We start from the raw sequence: 18,328 nt of genomic DNA, 5'->3' as shown, positions 1-18,328 counted from the left end.
CGCCCGACGGCAACATGTCATTTCAAATGCGAGTTCGCCAGGCGAATTGCCACGTTATCACGTTATCAACGCCGACCACAAAAATATATACTAACTACAACAACAACTACAGCTAGCTACAGCTAGTAGAAATGTCGTTGTTGTGTAGGGACATCGTCAGTAGAGTACTTTGCGACCATGTAGTATCTCGACGACGACTGAGTCCAGCGCAGGAGCCCAGTACAAGGCAGTGAGCAGTCGGCCTTGGAAGCCGTCGAACATATTGGTGTTTGTATACCATACTGTACCCGCATCCGATTGGCTCGTAATTGGGCATACGAATGCGCTGATTGGCTCTTTTTCAAAAGATTTGCTCGCGGTTGTTACTCTGGAAACAGAAAATATGAACCGCGCCCGCAGCGCCTGCTCGATCGTGGCGACGACCGCGGTCGTCGTGACCCTGATCACGTGCGTGGCCATTGCCAAGTCCCAAGACATCTACGTCGGCGGCCTCGCGTGGCCGTTCCTCTCCGACATGGGCCGCGATCCGCCCGCATACTACGTCTTTGTCGTCGGTCTCTGCATCACGGCCGCAAGTCTCCTCTTCGTGTGGTACATCTACCGTGTTCGCCGTCACCTCGCTCATGCCTGAGCTTGGCTAGGTTCTTCAACTACTGCTACCAGACGTCTGTGATGGCGGCGTCGTCCTCGGGCTGCCACAAGTGCCTCCGCACCTTTGTCGCCGTCTGTGGCATGGTCTCGGCCTTTGCACTCCCGATTCTGGTACCCTTTGTGGTTGCATTTTGCGTATAGTACTGATGTGCAGATCTACTAGAGCATTTGCGATACCGCGCGGTTTCCCAGCGTGCACAATGCGTCGGCGTATGCGTTCTTCTGCCTCGAGGCCCTCGCCGTGCTCTGCAACGTACACGAACCTCCAAGCTAGGCGTCGCATGATGATGATGATGGCTGTAGACGGTGCTCACGTACCGCATCTACAAGCAGCGCGGCGACGACGAGCGCTATACCATGGACGGCCTTGACCGCCACGCTGTCGCCCGCGTCCGGCGCCAAGCCTGGTACGAGCCATCTCGTTCAGCTAATGCTCATGCTTCGTCTTCTAGGGTCGCCCAGCTCACGGTTGCCATGCTCTTCTTGGCGGCCTTTATCTTGTACCTTCCCGTGGGTCTTGCGCTCTCGTGCGAGTTTGAGCACTTGACGATTGCCAAGGTATCCTCTTCATCTGTTGTCGAAGAGATGGAACGGGTGCGTATACGTAGTGCTTGGATCTCAAGCTTGGGGACACCTATTGCACGTCGACAATGATGCTCAACACGACGTCGACAAAGCTATGGGACTACAGTATGTATAGCTCAACTCAATTACTCTTGCACGTTGATTCTGACGGTGGTCGTGTAGGCGCGCCCGACTGCACGTCGGTACATCAAATGCGCGCCGGCGCCCAGCTCGCCTGCATCCTCACGCTCGTCGGCTACTCGCTCACGTTCATCTTCAACTACCAAGATACGAAAAAGTATATCGAGGACGACCGGTCGGCGTATGCGGTTGCGGGGCCGTAGCCGACCCTGTTGACTCCTAGTACACTAGTTTGAACAGTGTCTTCCATGCGTTCGTCGGCGTTGCCACGGAGGAGTGTGGACGCGGTATCGTTGGCCCACGGCAAGTGCATTCGACCAAAGGCTTCTCGCTTGATACCTTGATACAATTTGGACGCCCACTGGGAGACGAGCTACGATGCACGATCGTCGTTCGTCCCTTGATGCGACCCAACACGGATGCGATGATGCAGACACTGTTTCAATACTCTGTATGCGATCGGCGCGGTCCACTGCGTGTTGCATTTTGTGTACAACAGAAAAGAAATGCATCCGTGGACCGTGTAGCCCACTCGTCCCAGCCAAGCACGAGCAAGAGGTATACTCTGCCTGTCGACACTTCCTGTTTGCTTTGCGTTGTGGAGCGACATGCGATGCAGTGGATCGTTCAGGGCTGGAGGTGCCCTTTACGTACGATATACAAAAGCGCGAGTGCAAAGGGTCGTTCAACACCCTTTACACCATACACAGCGCAAGAACCAGCTCTTCACAAACCATTTCCTCGACGACGACGACAACGAACATGACTGCTTACTTTGGCCGCGCTACGATGGCTGCCTTGACCGCCGGGCTGGCCTACATGATCTACTCCAACGCCACGTCCACGCCGACGGACGCCACCGACGACGCACCGACGACAACGACCACGCCGTCGAGCACGGTCGAGCAGCAACACGATCACCTCGACACCGATCTCGACGAGCCGCCACAGCTCGACGCCGCTACCATCATGGAGCTCCTTGAAGACACACAACAACGCCACGTGGACGTGATGCAGGCGTCTCTGGACGCATCCACCGCCACCGCAGCGACACTGCAGCGCCAACTCGACGCATCCGTCAACCGTTTGGCACACCAAGCTCTCGCGTCGCTCCACGAGTCGGCTGCAGCGGATGAAGTCATCCGAAATTTGCAGCTGGAGCTCAACGCAGCGAACGTGACGGTCGAGGTTGTGACGATGGACGCGGCAAGGGCTCTAGACCAGTGGCACCGCGCGGTCTCGAGCCGCCTGTTCGAATGTCCACGCTGCGGTGGCATCGACGACACGCCCATCATGATCGAGTCGAATGACGACGACGACGACGAGCGGTGGTCGTGTGAAGACGCCATGCCAATGTCGGCCATCCTCGCAGCACCGCCGCAGCTGCCATCCATCACCGAGACGCCAGAAGAGCTCACGGACGACGACAACACCACTTACCAGCAGCGACGGGAACGAAAACTGAGTCGACTGCGCGAGGTCGGGCTCTGGCCACTTGGACCCAAGAAGAAGCCCAAGCCACCGCCCCGCGTCCCGCGCTTGCCGGCCGCCCACCGTCCTGGCTTAGCCGATATCCTTGCTGGTCTGGGAGCACTAGGTTTTGGTGGATCTCCGCTCTAGAGCTGCTCTCGAGTCGCAAGACGTGTAGTACGTAGTAGGTAGTACTAGTTTAGTTGTAGGGGTACTAGCGCTAGTTGTTTCAGTAGAAAGGTAGAAAATACATGTTCGATCGTACTTGCAAAAACAAAACTTGGTCAAGCGTCACTACTTCAGCATTTCTACCGGTACTATTAAGCGTTGACCTTTGACTCGGGGTAGCACGATGAGTCTATGCAGCACTGTACCGTGTGGTGTCGCCAGCACGTATCCATGCACAAGCAGCCGCCGCCAAAGACAGGCGCGGCAAGGGACGTCGCCAGCGCACGCGCAACGCGACCGCCGATTGGCCACGTCATGTGTCGACCTAATTCTGCAACCCACTCCATTCGCGCGCCACGTGGTCCCCCGACCGCGTCGCACGATGGCAAATATTGTCCACTTGTACATTCTAGTCGATCGACACTATTCCTACTAAGGACAATTTCCATTCGTCTTTATCTCGCGTGTGGCAGCGTTATCACACGTGCGTACACGCGTTGCAGCTGCCGTGTGAAATCCCAGCCCCGTCCGTTTGGCTGTTTGGCGCCACCCGGTGGCTTGTCAAAAATAATAAAGTAACTGGCGTGTGGTTGTTATAATTTGTTGTGGGCGATTGTAAGACCTTGGTGTTTGTAGGAGAAGGTCAAATCGCAGGTTTGAAAATCCTTTGTATTTTTTAATTTTGGAAACGTAGAATCGTTGATATCAGGTGGTTGCAGTGGGTCGGTCGTGTCTTTTTCGCCGTTTTTCACACGTGTAAAATGGCGCGGATCGTGGCAGCCTCACGTACCGGTATGTTGTTCCAAAGCTGCAGTCGGCAGCTTCTATCCTGCATTCGCACTGCTCTGTCATGCACGAGTACGCGCGTTGAATCGACGATGTTGCGACTCACGCCAGCGACGTTTCGTGCAGAAGAGCTTGCGCGATAGCACGACGCCATGTGCTATCGGTACTGTTCTCGAAAGCTTACGCTAGATTCTACCGACGGAGGCAGGCAACGTCATTGGAACCCGACCAGAAGACCATACCTGCTACAGTCTTTATTCAAGGGAGAAGTATTAGACGCTTGAAGGACAGAGATTAGTCTCTACTAGAAGTGCCTAGAGCTCCAAGTGGATCAGCGCGAGCTTCACTGACGCGCGAACTCTGACGCGATGGTAGGACGGAAAAGCGGTGTCATCCATCCCGCTGGATTATCTGCACACTACGCTTGAGCCTTGGCGCGGCCGAATGGCAAGATCACCCGAACGACACCTGGCTCTGCGCAAGAACGAGAGGTTTTGCCCTTGCATCATCGCTTCATTGACAACAAATATATCGTTTTAACCATTCCCTCTCGTCGTATAACAAAGGACCAATGAATGAGAGTGTAGGCTACTACCTAACTCTTTCCTTTGGCGTCGTCGCTGACGCCCGGGGATGGCGTCGGCATCATCTCAAGGTGCAGTGTCGCTGCTTGGATCTCATATCTTATTTCGCACGTTTCCCACGTGTGTGAAAAACCCATTGGTCACCAGTTCCAAATTTGTGTCGGCGTGTGTAATGGGCCATTTGTATGGCGGCGTGGTCCTTACACTTGGTATTTGTATGGTCGACGCAGCCGCGTTTTTGAAACCGACCATTTTGACCAATCAGACGCATTCGCCAAGGCCATTGGCCAAAAAGAAATCCAGCTTGCTCATGCGCCAGGCCCGTCGTCAGTTGCCAAGTTGCCTCCGACAAGACGACGATGAGCCAAAGCAGCAGCAAGCCGCCAAGCTTTACGTGGGCCGAGGTCGTCTGGTACAACGTCATCACGCTCGCCGTGTGGCACGCCATGGCACTCTACGCGCTCCTCTTTGTGCTGCCGCAGGCGTCCGTTGCCGAGATCGCGACGCTCTGGGGCGGCCTCTGGTTCATCTCGGGCCTTGGCATCACCGCCGGCGCGCACCGTCTCTGGGCGCACCGCGCGTACAAAGCGCGCCTCCCGCTGCGCGTCTTCCTCATGCTGGCCAACTCGATGGCGTTCCAGGGCTCGATTTTCGAGTGGGCGCGCGACCACCGCGTGCATCACAAGGGCTCGGACACGACCGCCGACCCGCACAACTCGAAGCGCGGCTTCTTCTTTGCCCACATGGGCTGGGTCATGGTGCGCAAGCACCCGGACGTCTTCAAGGAAGGCAAGAAAATGTCGTACGACGATCTCGATGCCGACGTCGTCGTCGCGGCGCAGAAGAAGCACTACCTTCTCTCGGTTCTGCTCATGTGCTACGTTTCGCCCTCGGTCCTTGGCCACCTCGCGTTCGGCTCGGCCTCGACCGGGTTCTGGATCGGCGGTATCTTCCGCCATGTATGGGTGCTGCACATGACGTGGTGCGTCAACTCGGTGGCCCACTTTTTTGGCTACAAGCCGTACGACCGCAACATCCGCCCGGTCGAGAACCTCCTCGTGAGCATTGGTGCGATCGGCGAAGGCTGGCACAACTTCCACCACAAGTTCCCGTCCGACTATGCGACCGGCGAAATGGGCATCCTCCAGCAGTGGAACCCGACGAAAGCGTTCATTGACCTCATGGCGCTTGTCGGACAGGCGTACGACCTCAAGCGGTCGCGCACGTCGACGTCGACGCGGGAGCGCGTCGCGGCTGCTGTCGAAGCCGAAGCCGCGAAAGGCATTGCGCCGCCGCCGAGCACGTGGGACCAGTTCACGAGCTGGCTCTTCTTTGGCCGCACCGAAGACCAAGCGCTCTTCTAAGCCACTCGACCTTCTTCTTCTTCGTAATCAACTCGTGCGTGTGAATAATAACAATACTACTACCTTCTCCGAGCGCCTCTTCCACAGGCCTCCAGGTCGAGGACGCAGCGTAGGTCATCGTACGAAGCGTCAGCAGCAGCGGACAAGATCATGCTGCAACTAAGATCTGCATCAACATGACGTCACCGTCTTGGACCGGTGATGTCACAGTGGGCCAAATCTTTCGAACACGAAATTTCGAACGTCGTTGAGATTCGGTCCTCCGGCAGCTCCGGCAGCTCGCGTGGCAGTAGCTCGCTTTGGGCACGCTGGATGACCAGGTAGAGGCCGTGCCAGGGATACCACAGGCTGCCCTCGCGTGAGGCGCTATGCTAGCTGCTGGTGCTTGGTAGTCGTCCGGCTGCACGACGGACGCTCCATGTGTCGATCGCATGCGCCGCTTGGAAGGCACCGTGCGCCGACCTCAGTCCATGCGCAAACAAGACGACGACGATATTGACATGTTCTCTATTGGCATGTAGGTTGTTACTCGATGCGGCGCTTCTTTTGCAGCTGCTGGCGCACGCCGTCGGCAATGACGGTCGACGCCATGTCGATCTCGTCGAGCGTCGTCTCGCGGCCGACCGAGAGTCGCAGCGTGCCCATCGCGTACGTCGATGGCACGTGCATGGCGCGGAGCACGGCCGAGATGCTCGTCGTGTGGCTGTGGCAGGCCGAGCCCGCGCTCGCGGCGACGCGGTCTTCGATCGATCGCAAGAGCGCACTCGCTTGGACGTTGGCAAAACCGATGCTGAGCGTGTTGGGTAATACATCGTGCTCTATGCACAACCGCATTCGGCGCCGTATTCACATGCCATCGCAATGTCGTCGTACCGGTGGTAGGGCCGTTGACGGCCATGTCAATATCCGACAGCTTGTCGTGGAGCTGCGTATACAGCGCAGAACGCAGATTCCAGAGCGCACGCGGGTGCAACGCCAAGTAGTCCTGCGCCAAAGCGCACGCTGTGCCCAAGGCGACGGCGTACGGGATGTTCTCGGTGCCGGCGCGGAGCCCGTTCTCGTGGCCAGCGCCGTGCATGAGCGTCTGCAGTCGCCGTGTGCCGGGTCGAATGTACAGCGCACCGACGCCCTTGGGTGCATACAGCTTGTGGCCAGCCACCGTGAGAAAGTCGACGTTCAGGGTCTCGACGTCGACCGGGATCTTGCCGATCGACTGGCTCGCATCCGTGTGCAGTAGCAGTGGACTCAAGCCGCGCGTGTCGTCGACCAAGAGCTCGGCGTGGCGGGCGCGGGCGGCAGCCGCGATCGCGCCAATGGGCTGGATGGTCCCGACCTCGTTGTTGGCGTGCATGATCGAGACCAAGCACGTTGTCGGCCGCACAGCGGCGACGACGTCGTCGACGGCCACGCGACCGAGCGCGTCGACCGGAAGCGTCGTGATCTCAAAGCCATGCGTCTCCGCGAGGAACGCACAGGTCGCGCTCACGGCCACGTGCTCGACGGCCGACGTGATGATATGGCGCTGCGCCGGATGCGACGCCAGCATGCCTTTGAGTACGTAGTTGATCGACTCGGTACCGCCCGAGACAAAGAGGATCGCGTCCGATGGGCAGCCGAGAAGCGCGGCGACCTGTGCGCGGGCGGTACCCAGTGCTGCTTTCGCCGCCTGCCCGAGCTGGTGTGTCGACGACGGGTTCCCATATGTCTCTTCCAAGCACTGCGTCAGCGCGGATATGACGCGCTACATCCATGCCGCATGAGCCATCCATGCAGCGGCCAGGATCCCTACCTTGTCGACGGGCGTCGTCGCGTTGTAGTCGAGGTAGATCATGCTGCGTGCTGCTGCAAGCGGAACCGCAAGTGCGTGGCAGCGTATCCGGATACGGTCCACGGGTGGTTTAAACGTAACGTTCAACGTGGGTTTTATAGGTCGGTTGTGCGCGAAGCCAGCAGACGTCACGAAGAGGCTGGGCAACCTCGCAAGCGAACACCCGAGGTGCTCCTTCGTAGTGTCGTTGCAATAGCATTGCACAAAGCGAGCCAGGTGCAGCGTCAAGGCGTCCAGGGCTAGCTGTACCCAGATGCTACAAGCAAAAGCTTGAAGTCGCAACCGCTGGCGACCGGCGCTCGGAACGTCGACAACCTCGCCCTGTGGGCAGGACGCTCGTATAACTCGCCTGCGACCCATCGCTCTGCGCGAGTCCAGAGCGGGAATGCACTCGAGCTCAAGCTGCTCACACAAGCGTCGAGGAATGGGATTGCCCCGATGCCGCGTTCTGATTGGTGGACACCGATTGGCCATCAACGTTAAAGTATGTTTAAACTATAAAACGCGGATCTGGCGTGCGGCGTGCAGTGTTTGGATCTGGCCCGAAATGGGAGTGATGGCCGGCGACGAGGCGCAGCCCGCGTCCATGGCAGCGACGATGCTTGTACCTGCACCTCCTTCGTCGCGCTCACGCTCATGGCCATGACCTTAGGGCAGCGCAATGGCTGGCATCCTCGGGCGCATTGTATGCCACCCCATGGACATGGCCAAGGCCAACCTCCAGGCGCACAGCTCGTACCGCAATGCATGGCATGTTCTGACGAAAACTATGAAGTACGTACGAGGCACATCCATTGCCTGTGGCCACCGCGCCATGCTAGAACCGAAGGCGTGCGCGGCCTGTACAAGGGCTTTGGCGTCGTGGTCCTTGGGTCGGCGCCAGCCACGTGCCTGTACATGACGTCGTACGAGGTAGCTCGCTTGCACCGTCTTTGGTACCTCTACGATGGCTCATACCATGGGACTAGGAAAGCAAGAAGTGGCTCACGCAGTCGCCGCAATTCCAAGACGCACCGTTCCTCACGACCTTCTCCGCGGGCATCTTTGCCGAGGCGTTTAGCTGCATCTTTTGGGTGCCCATCGACGTCGTCAAGGAGCGCATGCAAGTGCAAACACTGCATCAAGCCAACGGGTACAGGAACACGCTGCATGCGCTGCAGACGATTGCGCGTACCGAAGGCCTCCGTGGCATGTACAAAGGTCATCTGCATGTCGATGCCATGACGTTTCCTCATGCAGCAAGGTAGGCTATGGCGCGACCATGTGGTCCTTTGGCCCGTACTCGGCGCTCTTCTTTGTGGCCTACGAGCAAGTACGTGGTCGGACGCTACAGTGGTTGAACGACTGTGGTTTCTAGAACAAGGCGTGGGCAACGCGCTGGCATGGCTCACCCGACGTGCCGTTCTCGTCGCTGCTTCTCTGCTCCGTCTCGGCGAGTGCAGCTGCTGCGTTTTTGACCAACCCACTGGATCTGGTCAAGTTGCGGCTCCAGGTACAGTGTTTGGATGTGATTCTGGTACGAGACGCAAATATGCAGGTGGAGCGCTTCCGGGCAACGTCATCGGGCGCACCGAGCCAGTACAAGAACACGTTCGATGGACTCGGACGCATTTTGACGTACGCAGACGATGGAGAGCATGTCAATAACCTGTGGCACTGGACTAGGCAAGAGGGACCCAAGGCGCTGTGGAAGGGGGCGGGGGCCCGTGTCGCGTTTCAGGCCCCCCTCACAGGCATCACGATTGCGATTTACGAAAAGTGCAAAGACATGTGCGCAACGTTTGTCTAGTAACTCGATAAACGAGTAGCTACAAGTGTAGTTGAAAGATGATTCAAGTAGCTCGGTATTCAAACCAGATCGGTCGATTCGAGATACCAGATACTAGGACCAGATACCGTCGACTTGATACATTTGGTTGTGGCATTTCTGTTTGGGTAGAAATGGATTGTGTGCCAGTCTTCTGCATGGGATTGCCGATCAGAAGCGAGAAAGACTCGACTTGGCGTCCTCGTCGCTCTCTGTATCCCATCGACGTCGACCTACACGAGCTCGGTTGTTGGTTTGGGTAACATTTGAAGAAATGAAAATGCCAACAATACTGACAGCAAAATTCAACACCGCGTAAAGTCAACCTTGGGAAATCGTGGAAGCATGAACCATCCTTCTCCGAGGAGCTTCCGACTCAACTGCAGCATGTCGTTCAACAGTACCAGGTGAACTTAGGACATTTCTCAGAGAATATCGCTCCGTTTGGATCGTGACGTATGGTCCGTCCGTCGATCGACAGACGTTCCATCTCCCTCCACGTCGAAACGATATGGACAGTGCCCATCACCACTGGTAGCTCCGTCTATTGCGAAATGATACTTTGTGCGCAGTTGCTCGTCCTTGTGCCGAGCGAGGTTGCTGGAGCTGCTGCGCGTAATGACAGCTTCGATAGACTGCTGAACTCTCTACGACGCGCGGCCAGGTCGCGCCAAAGATGTAGCTGCTTGGGTCGCCAACGACACCTATACATCGCACGCATGGCTATGGTGCACGGCAGCCAGAGCGGCCGAGACGACGACGAGTCGTGGGTGTGGGCATACGGTCAGCACGACCAGGTACAGTAACTTTCGAATCGAGTCCCTACTATGTGAATGGTATATATAATATGTGGATAGCAATCATCTTCTCGTGCGTGCGCTGGCTTCCAAGCTTGCCGCTATCGCGCGTCGAGCAAGTAGCAAGGCTGGCGTACGAGCCCGATGCTGTCGCCTTGCCGTGCATGTTTGTGGTCGCAGGTACCTTTCTAGATGCTTTTTCCTGGCGAGATGCGCCTTCCATTGTTCGGTGCGTCTCAAATTTTGAGCTTGCAGATCGCACCACCCATGCCCGCCGCTCGTCGTGCCACGTACGCGCGACTATCCACCAATCACACACCATCGGCGTGCGTCCATGGACCATGTCCACCAATCAAACGCCAAAGCGCGAAAATAGAACCAAAAGACGACATGCGATTGGCTCGTGCGAACGCATACGAGGACGTCCTGCGATCGAACGACGGAATAACTTAGGACGCGTGAAGGAACGCCTGGGCCAGCGCCCGCTGCGGCTGGAGGAGTCGAGAGTAGTCGACGAGGTTCTTCATGGTATGGTCGAGCGCAAAGTCGAGGTACAAGCAGTCTTCGTACACGACGTCCATGGACTTGCGCTTGTGCTTTAGGAGACGGTCCAGATGGTTTTGGCGCGTGAACGGGATGTTCTTGCCGCCGACGTAGAAGCGGTCCCGCTTTCGAAAGATGGGCGGGATCGACACGGGGACTGCTGTGAGCCGCAATGGCGCTGCGTACTCGCTGTTGAAGGCAGAGGTCGCAGCATTCGCGAACGCGTACGAGTACGAGTATGATGTGGGCTTGAAGGGCATCGCGGTATTGCTTGGCGCGCCGTGCTTGGGCGACGTGACCGGCGACTCGTCCGAGGCCTGCGTCGTCGCATCGTCATCGTCGTCGTCGTCGTCCATGACCGGTTGCTCGTTGCAGGAAACAACTTTGACGGCGCTATAGCGCGACGCCCGCGACGGTTTTTCCGACTCGACTAGCGACGACCGGCGCCGCCACGGGTCGTCGTCACGCAGCCAGCGCTCGAGAAGCGACTTGCGCGTCGAGTGGGTGGCACCATCGATGGTCGCATCGTACTCGGTATCCTTGCGCTTGAAGAGCCCGAGGAAGCTGCGACGCGATTCGGGATGCCGGCGGAAGCTGCGGAAGAGGCTCGAGCCACGGCCATGACCATCGTCCTCGTCGACCTCGTGGCGGAAGGAGCGGCCGAGGCGCCGCCAGAAGCTCAGCGTCGCAGGGTCTTTCATCGTACGTGGCTGAAGATTGCGAAATGCGAAAATGGACGTGGCGCGATCCCTGAAACGGCCCTGTCCGGGGTCGAAACGATCTGACCCCACCCGGGTCCTCCCCAGTTGGATCGAGATTCCTTTCGATCCTTTACACTTGCTTTTTCTATGCAAAAGTATCTTCGGGGGCGGGTCCTGGCCATGGACCCGGTACTGAAAAATCGCAACAACCACGCACAAACACCATGTGCGGGTTTTGTCGCTGTCTACAAATTCCATAGCACATCGGTGCTCTCTGCGTTCCATGCGTCGGCCTTGTGGGTGGTCGTGGGCTGCAGCCGACGAGACTCTCAAGAGCGAGTCACCATCTCGTGCTTCTCCCCGTGTCCAACGCCCTACTAGACATGTTGGCGCCAGAAAAAAATCGACCCAACGGTCGATCCTCCTGATAATCATCTCGGCCGCATTGGATCATCAGGCTGCATCATCTCGGTCGCGGACCTACATTCGGAGGTCGAGTAGCCGCCTTGCGCACGCGCTGCAGCCGAGCAGGCCTGATGAAATTTTACGAGCTCAAGCGCTGCACGATAGATTCAGCATTGGACAAAATCACAAAGTGGCAAAAGTAGCTATCGATGGCTTCTATTGTAATATTATCGTCCTTGTACGCATGTGGTACGACGTTCCTTGCAGAGGTCGTTTTCGAATTCCTGGCGAGCCGTGCACATCCGGATACACGGGATCGTCCGGATAAAGATACGCTTTGGTCGATGTATATACCGGTATCATGCGGACGGCGGGTGAGACGTGGCAGCTTCTCGAAGCGCTGGGCGATAATGGTCGGGAGCACATCCCACTGCAGGTTGCTTGCGTTCGTTGCAGGTTGCAGGTTGTCGTGCGCTGCTGATAGGGCCAAAACCCCTCTGTGGCATGGAAGACGGTCGCGCGAATGTCGTCCTCTGGACCTATCAGAACGCCACTGCGTGCAGTGCCACGGACTGGCCGAGGTCTGTTCTCGCTCGTCCGAGACGATGCACCATGCAGAGACCATCCATCCAGAAAAGATGCAATAGGGTTGTCTCCGGAAGAGTCTCTACCGCGTCATGGGGATTCGGAGGCTCCGACCACGTGGCCTGTGGCAGTGCGGCCAACTGCCAACTGAGCCGCTTGGACGGAAGCCATTCGACTCGCAGACAATCCAAAGCCACACCATTCCTACCCGGTATCAGCGGTGGCGGTGGCGGCTTTGGGGGCAGAGACCTCGGCGACGGTTCACGGCGTACGCAAGGCGACTGGTCGCGTGGGTGGTATGGATGACGCTGTATCGTCATACGCATCGCCTGTTGTCATCTCGTCTGCATCGCGGCGCTTGGCGTTTGGCGATGGTGGTCATTTTGAACTCGCCACACAACACTATTCAAAGTCAGACGGGCTGACACTATATTGGATGGATCTTGGAAAGGCCGTATCTTGGAAGAAATGGGCAACCAGCAAGGCAGCTACAACCCCGCGCGCGACGCCGCCGAAGCCGGTCGCCGGCCCGACGACCACGAGCTCCTCCTGCTCTTCTCGCTGCAGAAGCGCTTCATGACGCGCCTCGTCGAGTGTCCCTACGTACCCCTCTCGGTTCCAGCGGCAAATGGCGTCTCATGGCCATGCATGTAGCATCTCAGCCTCCTAAGCCGGTACTGGGACAGCATGCACGGTAACCACCTGCGCAACAATGCGCTACCTTTCCAGCGCAACAGCGCCGAGTGGCAAACGATCGGCTTTACGAGCTGCAACCCTGGCGACGACATTCGCGCTGGCGGCGAACTTGGCCTCGAGTGTCTCGGTGCTCCTAGCCATCGCTGCTCGGCGCTTATTCGCACTCCTAGTCTTCTTTGTCGAAAACTACCCCGGCGAAGCGCGGATGCTCAACCGTCATTTCGGGTTCGTCTTCGCTGTGGTGATTTCAATGAGCCCGACTCGCGCCTAGGTATCCGTTGGCCAAGGCGGCGGTCGCCGTCGTCCGCGTGCTCATGGAGATCCTCCACGTCGTGGCTATGGACGGCTCCAAGGTACGCCAACAACAGAATCTGTCGTCGCCATCCTACGCTGTTTCCTAGGGCAATTTTCCAGTGCAAGAAACACTGTATTGGCAGCTCCTGGATGCGGACGCGAGCTTCTTTCAGCTCTTTGCGTTTTGCGTCCTCATGTTTGACGAGCTCTACTGCGAGTGGGTCTCGACGACCGGCGTCGCTGCGCTGGCCTGCGACACGTCGATCGTCGCGCAGCTCGCGGACCAGGGCAAGGCCAAGCTCCTCGCGACGCTTCGCCGCGCGCCCGAGCACCTCACCGACCTCGTTGTACGACATGCTAGGAGGTTGTACAGAATTGTCTTATGGATGGTGGTCTATAGGACCTCTGTGGAAATGGCCAAATTCTGCGCAAACTCCACTTGAAGCTCGACCTGGACGCGAAAAAACCAAAGCCAAATGCGTGGTCCAAGCGCCAAGACTTATTCTTTGGTCTGGAGCAAAAGGGGCATTGAGTCTAAGGTCTGTTCGCCAGCGCCGCGGCAATGTCTGTCGCGCGATACGGCGTCGCATTCATCTAGTACGCAGTAGTAAAGACGTATAACGCGTCGAGTGATCTTGTGATGCATGGATTTAACGCATTTACCGTAGTCGGCGCCAGATTTACGTTTGGATGGCTTCGCATGAAATGCAAGAGATCGCGGAGGGCATAAATGAGCGCATTGCGCGCCGCCTCGTCGGTGACGCGGCACTCGAGCACGTTTTCCGAGCCAATGAAACAACAGCACTAGTGCGAGGCGAATGTCGCGACGTGCGTCATCATGTGATCTACCTCGGACGCGGGCGGCGGTGTCGACAAATTGAAAAAAGCAATGCTGTTGACGCCTTTTCGGACCTCGGCCACGTCGCTGAGAAGCACGCTCTTGAAGACACGGACTAGTGACGCGCCGTCGTGACGCAACGCTAGAGTGGGACGTACGCTTGCTGTCGCCAATGCAAAGACGATTGGTCGTTGGGTTGATCCAGAGGTAGCTGCGCGCGGGCGTCAAGTACGCTGCGAACCGAGTTACTTCGACGCTAGTGCATTTGTGAGAATATTCACCATACAAAAAACGACAGAAGAAAATACCCAGTGGCCAAGACACTGTACAAGTGCGCAGCGGTCGCCAGAGACACCACGTCCTTGTGGTGGGGTGTCGTCCATTCGCGACTTGCCAGCTAGCCGAGAAGAAATCAACGGATGGTCTCTATCGGTAGGGAGCGTACAAGGGACGTGCTGTCTTGAAGCACGTCCAAGACAACCCTCAATCGCACAACAACTTGGTCCCGCGCGGCGGTCGTTGTGAGCTCGAGATCCCATGTTCCTTCCGAGCCGACGATCGAGAAGCACTTCAAGTTGCGTGTTTTAAGCTCGAGGTTTGTCAAGGCAGGTACCTGGTCTGGATTCGGTTCGAGCGTCGAGCGCGCAAAGCCCGCCGACTGCGCGCCGATGCGAGCTTCAGCAATGTCGCGAAGGTACAGTCCCTTCTCTGACTTGGCCGTGATGCCGCGCCGGCGACCAAACGATATGGACTTGGTGAGAAAGCGCATGCTCGTGCGGTGCAATGGGCGCATGATGAGCCGCTCGCCGTCTAAAAACACACCATTTTGCACGTGGCAGCGTCCCATGCGTTGACCTTTGTCGAGCGAGATGACCTTCCATTTTTTCGCCTGCCGCTTGGCATTGTACTTGCAAACGCGAACACCTTCGTGGAGCAGCTTCCAAAAAAGGAGCAGATCCCGGTCGAGATGGTGCATGAGCGTCATCAAGTGTACCTAGCCACATCATGGTCCCGCTAGTGTCTGGTTAGACGCAACGTTCAACCGCAGTCGTCTTGATGTGCGTCGATGTTCGGACGCGACGATACCAGCCCTGGAGACGCCGCGCTGCTGCCTCGGTCGTCTCGTTGACGGGTATATCATGACAACTATAGATTCTCATAAGGTCAACTGGCACGCTATCGCTGTACCTTGCCAAAGCCGCCTCTTGCTCCGCTGTCTACGGACCATATCTCAGTTTAACCAGCTAGCGGCTGCGTACGTGTGCTGCAGTAGGCACATGCGACTCGATGATACGCAGCAAAATCGCGCTGTTCAAGGATCGCTGGCCTTCGAGGCCGGCAGGGACTGGCATCGCGCGCTGATTCGGGCGCGTAGCACGGTTTCAAACCACCGGTTTCGCTGCCTTTTTCATTCTATAACACTGCATTTACGCATAGGACTAAAACTAGAACGGGACATATGCTACAATGCGATTCCTCTTCTACTCTCCGTGCCTGTGCTTCGGCAGCAAAACGAAGTTCTCGGTCGTGCCAAACTCTGTGTCGCGAAACAGCAGTGACAGAAAAACAGTGTTTTCTTTTGGGTGGATCGCACCGATCGAGATCAGGTCGGGACGTTGGCTGGTAGCAGATGCGATCTTGCGAAGAGGCGACCTTCTCGGACCAGCCTCTGATCCACTCCGTGGGACACGCCAGATGCCAAATCGAGGTCGCTGGCAACAACCCACCGTACAACCCCCGCAACAATCCTCCGTCCTCTGCACCACTTCAACAAGTGCACTTACCGATCTTATGTGGATCCTACAACACCATTTGGTGGTGAATTGCACTGCGAGTAGCCTTTGCCCATCGCCAATGATGTCCTTTCTATGACGCACGTTCGTTTTCTGGTCGTACACGCTGCCACGTCATGGCCGCGGTTTCTTAGTGGAGAGTCCCTTCTCCAATTTTGTGGCTTGTGGGCACGCTACGCAGTCCACCATGTATGCAACCGAGGCCGAGTGACAGAAGGGTGCAATGCCAACAGGGTTGCGAAGGGTGGGACGCGTATCTCGGCCGAGTAGCCAGGAGCGAAAACGAAAAAATAAGATTCATGTGCATCATTCCGTCGTTCCTCATTCTATTATTTGAGCGATATTGCGACGATGGAGCCCGACGCAGGTCCGAGCGACGGCTGGTACAACGACAACGACGACGACGACCAAGCGCTTCGGTCCGGCAGCTTTGCCTACAGCGAGCGCGCGTCGTCGTTCACGACCCCGTCGGCCGTGTTCTCGCGCGGCTCGATTTTGCAGCGTGACATCAAAGCCATGCCGGTCGAAGCGACGGCCCACGGGCGGTCGTGGGGCACACGGTATGGCGGCCGCCTGCGGGTACGCTTCCTGCCATGCTACGGATCATGGTTGTCACAAGCGATGCTAGCGCTGGCCGGGCGTCCTCCTGCTTTTTGTCATTGTGGCTGCGAGTGTGGCGGCCATCACGTACGGCGCGACGTCGACCCGCGACGCCGCGCGCACCCGCGCGTTCGACGTGCAGAAGCGACTCGCGCTTGAGCGCGCGATTGCCGACGGCACAACGAGCGGCTCGACATTGGACGACGTCGACGTCGCCGACGATGGCCAAGTCAACAACCCCCAAGTGTACCCGCCGAGCGGGTGCCAGCTGCCCAACTACGTGAGCAAGAACGGCAAGATCTACGCGGTCGCCAAGAACGGCACGGAGGTCCCAATCCAGATCAAGGGCGTTAACTGGTTTGGCATGGAGACGTACGTACCAGACGCTCACAATCCGGAAATCTCGTCATCGGGGACTCGAAAAGCTGAGGCCTTATTCTAGGGGCATGCGAGCGCCGTTTGGGCTCTGGGACAACGACCAGAACGGCACGACTGTGGTACGCACCACAACACCGCCCCGACCAGCTCACAGCTCGAATTCTAGTACGCGGTCGCTCAGTTCCTTGCCAACAACAAGTTCAACTCGGTGCGCATGCCACTCTGCGTCTCGAGCATCCTCGAAAACAAGGCGCCCGAAGTGTCGATCATCAACCGCGTCACCAACCGCGCTCTGGATCTGACGTCGTACCTCGGACTACTCCAGACCATGACGCAGTCGCTCGGGTTCCGCCAAGTTTCCGTCATGATTTCCATGCACACGCTCGACATCTACAACCGCGAAGGCTCGCTTTGGTACGGCAAGTCGCTCACCACCGACGACTTTCTCAAGGCCATCGACATGCTCACGGCCGCGCTTTGCTCGGACAAGTACTGGAACATCCTCGGCATCGACGTCAAGAACGAGCCGTGGGAAGGCACGTGGGGCACCGGTACCAAGAATGACTTTCGCGCAGCTGCGCAGCTCATTGGCGCGCGTATTCTCAAGGGCTGCCCCAAGTGGCTCGTGTTTGTCGAAGGCGTCAACGCCCAGCACACGATCGTCCTCGACGGCCAAGAGTACGGCTACTACGACTGGTTTGGCGGCGGCTTGCACAAGGCCGGCGAGTTTCCGGTCGTCCTGCCGACCGCCGAGAAGCTCGTGTATGCACCGCACTACTACACGCCGGCGGTGTTTCCGCAGTACTACCTCTTTGGCGGCGGCAAGGTCGGCGCCGGCAACGCGATCAACGGCTACGTTGAGCTCAGCGACGAGAAGCTTTTGGGGCGTGTGACCAACACCATGTACGACATGTTTGGCTATCTGAACGCCAAGCAAGACGCAGCGGTCGTCCTCGGGGAATTCGCCGGTCTCTACACGAAAGACGAGCACCCGATGAAGACGACCCAGCGCTGCACCGACTTTACGATCAAGGCGATTTTGAGCGAGAGCTATGCGGGCGGGTACATGTGGTCGCTCAACCCCGAGTCGGCGTACCAGTACAACCCGGCCGATACGCCCGGCAACTATGTCGAAGGGCTGTTGAATCTCGACTGGCGGTCGGTGAACGCACCGTTTTTGAAAGCCATGAAGCCTCTGGACGCGATGCCGCACCTCAAGATGATGCCGTGCTTTAGCACATGACCACTCGCACGAAGAGTAATTGCGAGTACAACCGACAATATTCGAGTTAGTAGTCTTTTGTTTTATATTTTTGAAAGTGCTATCCAAATGGA

The 18,328-nt window shown here is 57.5% G+C and overlaps 9 protein-coding genes across 9 annotated transcripts; 6 read left to right on the top strand and 3 right to left on the bottom strand.

The window, feature by feature from the left end:
- Nucleotides 1–371: 371 nt before the first annotated feature.
- SDRG_15172 (hypothetical protein) lies at nt 372–1,605 on the top strand. Its single transcript, XM_008621336.1, has 7 exons — nt 372–591; nt 642–762; nt 815–904; nt 955–1,058; nt 1,104–1,209; nt 1,260–1,341; nt 1,399–1,605. Exons 1-7 carry the CDS (start codon nt 383–385, stop codon nt 1,557–1,559), a joined length of 873 nt encoding a protein of 290 aa, XP_008619558.1. The 5' UTR covers nt 372–382; the 3' UTR covers nt 1,560–1,605.
- Nucleotides 1,606–2,118: 513 nt separating this feature from the next.
- On the top strand, nt 2,119–2,976 carry SDRG_15171 (hypothetical protein; the record flags this gene model as incomplete). Its single annotated transcript, XM_008621335.1, has 1 exon — nt 2,119–2,976. The coding sequence occupies one exon, from the start codon at nt 2,119–2,121 to the stop codon at nt 2,974–2,976; it is 858 nt and encodes a 285-aa protein (XP_008619557.1).
- A 1,677-nt stretch (nt 2,977–4,653) lies between these two features.
- SDRG_15170 (stearoyl-CoA desaturase (delta-9 desaturase)) lies at nt 4,654–5,801 on the top strand. The gene has a single exon (XM_008621334.1). The coding sequence runs from the start codon at nt 4,724–4,726 to the stop codon at nt 5,726–5,728; it is 1,005 nt and encodes a 334-aa protein (XP_008619556.1). The 5' UTR covers nt 4,654–4,723; the 3' UTR covers nt 5,729–5,801.
- A 414-nt stretch (nt 5,802–6,215) lies between these two features.
- Nucleotides 6,216–7,582, bottom strand: SDRG_15169 (hypothetical protein). Its single transcript, XM_008621333.1, has 3 exons — nt 7,518–7,582; nt 6,602–7,469; nt 6,216–6,546 (listed from the first exon to the last, which is right to left on the bottom strand). The coding sequence occupies exons 1-3, from the start codon at nt 7,557–7,559 to the stop codon at nt 6,254–6,256; spliced, it is 1,203 nt and encodes a 400-aa protein (XP_008619555.1). The 5' UTR covers nt 7,560–7,582; the 3' UTR covers nt 6,216–6,253.
- Nucleotides 7,583–8,067: 485 nt separating this feature from the next.
- On the top strand, nt 8,068–9,479 carry SDRG_15168 (hypothetical protein). The gene is made up of 8 exons (XM_008621332.1): nt 8,068–8,160; nt 8,209–8,330; nt 8,378–8,468; nt 8,525–8,756; nt 8,804–8,868; nt 8,914–9,048; nt 9,094–9,173; nt 9,222–9,479. The coding sequence occupies exons 1-8, from the start codon at nt 8,104–8,106 to the stop codon at nt 9,343–9,345; spliced, it is 906 nt and encodes a 301-aa protein (XP_008619554.1). The 5' UTR covers nt 8,068–8,103; the 3' UTR covers nt 9,346–9,479.
- A 1,055-nt stretch (nt 9,480–10,534) lies between these two features.
- Nucleotides 10,535–11,523, bottom strand: SDRG_15167 (hypothetical protein). Its single transcript, XM_008621331.1, has one exon. The coding sequence runs from the start codon at nt 11,402–11,404 to the stop codon at nt 10,610–10,612; it is 795 nt and encodes a 264-aa protein (XP_008619553.1). The 5' UTR covers nt 11,405–11,523; the 3' UTR covers nt 10,535–10,609.
- Nucleotides 11,524–12,862: 1,339 nt separating this feature from the next.
- Nucleotides 12,863–13,916, top strand: SDRG_15166 (hypothetical protein; the record flags this gene model as incomplete). The annotated part of the gene is made up of 6 exons (XM_008621330.1): nt 12,863–12,997; nt 13,049–13,217; nt 13,261–13,315; nt 13,362–13,443; nt 13,492–13,731; nt 13,785–13,916. The coding sequence occupies 6 exons, from the start codon at nt 12,863–12,865 to the stop codon at nt 13,914–13,916; spliced, it is 813 nt and encodes a 270-aa protein (XP_008619552.1).
- Nucleotides 13,917–13,918: 2 nt separating this feature from the next.
- SDRG_15165 (hypothetical protein) lies at nt 13,919–15,574 on the bottom strand (the record flags this gene model as incomplete). Its single annotated transcript, XM_008621329.1, has 10 exons — nt 13,919–13,978; nt 14,069–14,188; nt 14,234–14,337; nt 14,381–14,478; nt 14,531–14,619; nt 14,668–15,032; nt 15,078–15,216; nt 15,266–15,368; nt 15,411–15,439; nt 15,482–15,574. The coding sequence occupies 10 exons, from the start codon at nt 15,572–15,574 to the stop codon at nt 13,919–13,921; spliced, it is 1,200 nt and encodes a 399-aa protein (XP_008619551.1).
- A 760-nt stretch (nt 15,575–16,334) lies between these two features.
- Nucleotides 16,335–18,328, top strand: SDRG_15164 (hypothetical protein). The gene is made up of 4 exons (XM_008621328.1): nt 16,335–16,594; nt 16,644–16,987; nt 17,058–17,112; nt 17,160–18,328. Exons 1-4 carry the CDS (start codon nt 16,367–16,369, stop codon nt 18,234–18,236), a joined length of 1,704 nt encoding a protein of 567 aa, XP_008619550.1. The 5' UTR covers nt 16,335–16,366; the 3' UTR covers nt 18,237–18,328.

This window comes from Saprolegnia diclina, assembly GCF_000281045.1.
Source record: "Saprolegnia diclina VS20 unplaced genomic scaffold supercont1.85, whole genome shotgun sequence".
Taxonomy (NCBI): domain Eukaryota; phylum Oomycota; class Saprolegniomycetes; order Saprolegniales; family Saprolegniaceae; genus Saprolegnia; species Saprolegnia diclina.
The sequence above is the reverse complement of the archived record's forward strand: the minus strand, read 5'-3'. Positions and strand labels throughout refer to the sequence as shown.

Excerpts from the sequence above, each read along its gene's own strand:
- SDRG_15168 (XM_008621332.1), top strand. The coding sequence starts at position 8,104 with ATGGGAGTGATGGCCGGCGACGAGGCGCAGCCCGCGTCCATGGCAGCG. Across the intron at positions 8,331-8,377 it reads GTTCTGACGAAAACTATGAA|AACCGAAGGCGTGCGCGGCC; the intron begins GTACGTACGAGG and ends GCGCCATGCTAG. Across the intron at positions 8,869-8,913 it reads TCTTTGTGGCCTACGAGCAA|AACAAGGCGTGGGCAACGCG; the intron begins GTACGTGGTCGG and ends TGTGGTTTCTAG.
- SDRG_15170 (XM_008621334.1), top strand. The coding sequence starts at position 4,724 with ATGAGCCAAAGCAGCAGCAAGCCGCCAAGCTTTACGTGGGCCGAGGTC.
- SDRG_15164 (XM_008621328.1), top strand. The coding sequence starts at position 16,367 with ATGGAGCCCGACGCAGGTCCGAGCGACGGCTGGTACAACGACAACGAC. Across the intron at positions 16,595-16,643 it reads GGTATGGCGGCCGCCTGCGG|CGCTGGCCGGGCGTCCTCCT; the intron begins GTACGCTTCCTG and ends AAGCGATGCTAG. Across the intron at positions 16,988-17,057 it reads AACTGGTTTGGCATGGAGAC|GGGCATGCGAGCGCCGTTTG; the intron begins GTACGTACCAGA and ends GCCTTATTCTAG.
- SDRG_15167 (XM_008621331.1), bottom strand. The coding sequence starts at position 11,404 with ATGAAAGACCCTGCGACGCTGAGCTTCTGGCGGCGCCTCGGCCGCTCC.
- SDRG_15172 (XM_008621336.1), top strand. The coding sequence starts at position 383 with ATGAACCGCGCCCGCAGCGCCTGCTCGATCGTGGCGACGACCGCGGTC. Across the intron at positions 905-954 it reads CCCTCGCCGTGCTCTGCAAC|ACGGTGCTCACGTACCGCAT; the intron begins GTACACGAACCT and ends TGATGGCTGTAG. Across the intron at positions 1,342-1,398 it reads GACAAAGCTATGGGACTACA|GCGCGCCCGACTGCACGTCG; the intron begins GTATGTATAGCT and ends GTGGTCGTGTAG.
- SDRG_15169 (XM_008621333.1), bottom strand. The coding sequence starts at position 7,559 with ATGATCTACCTCGACTACAACGCGACGACGCCCGTCGACAAG. Across the intron at positions 7,470-7,517 it reads CGACGACGCCCGTCGACAAG|CGCGTCATATCCGCGCTGAC; the intron begins GTAGGGATCCTG and ends GCATGGATGTAG. Across the intron at positions 6,547-6,601 it reads CGTCAACGGCCCTACCACCG|AGCACGATGTATTACCCAAC; the intron begins GTACGACGACAT and ends GGTTGTGCATAG.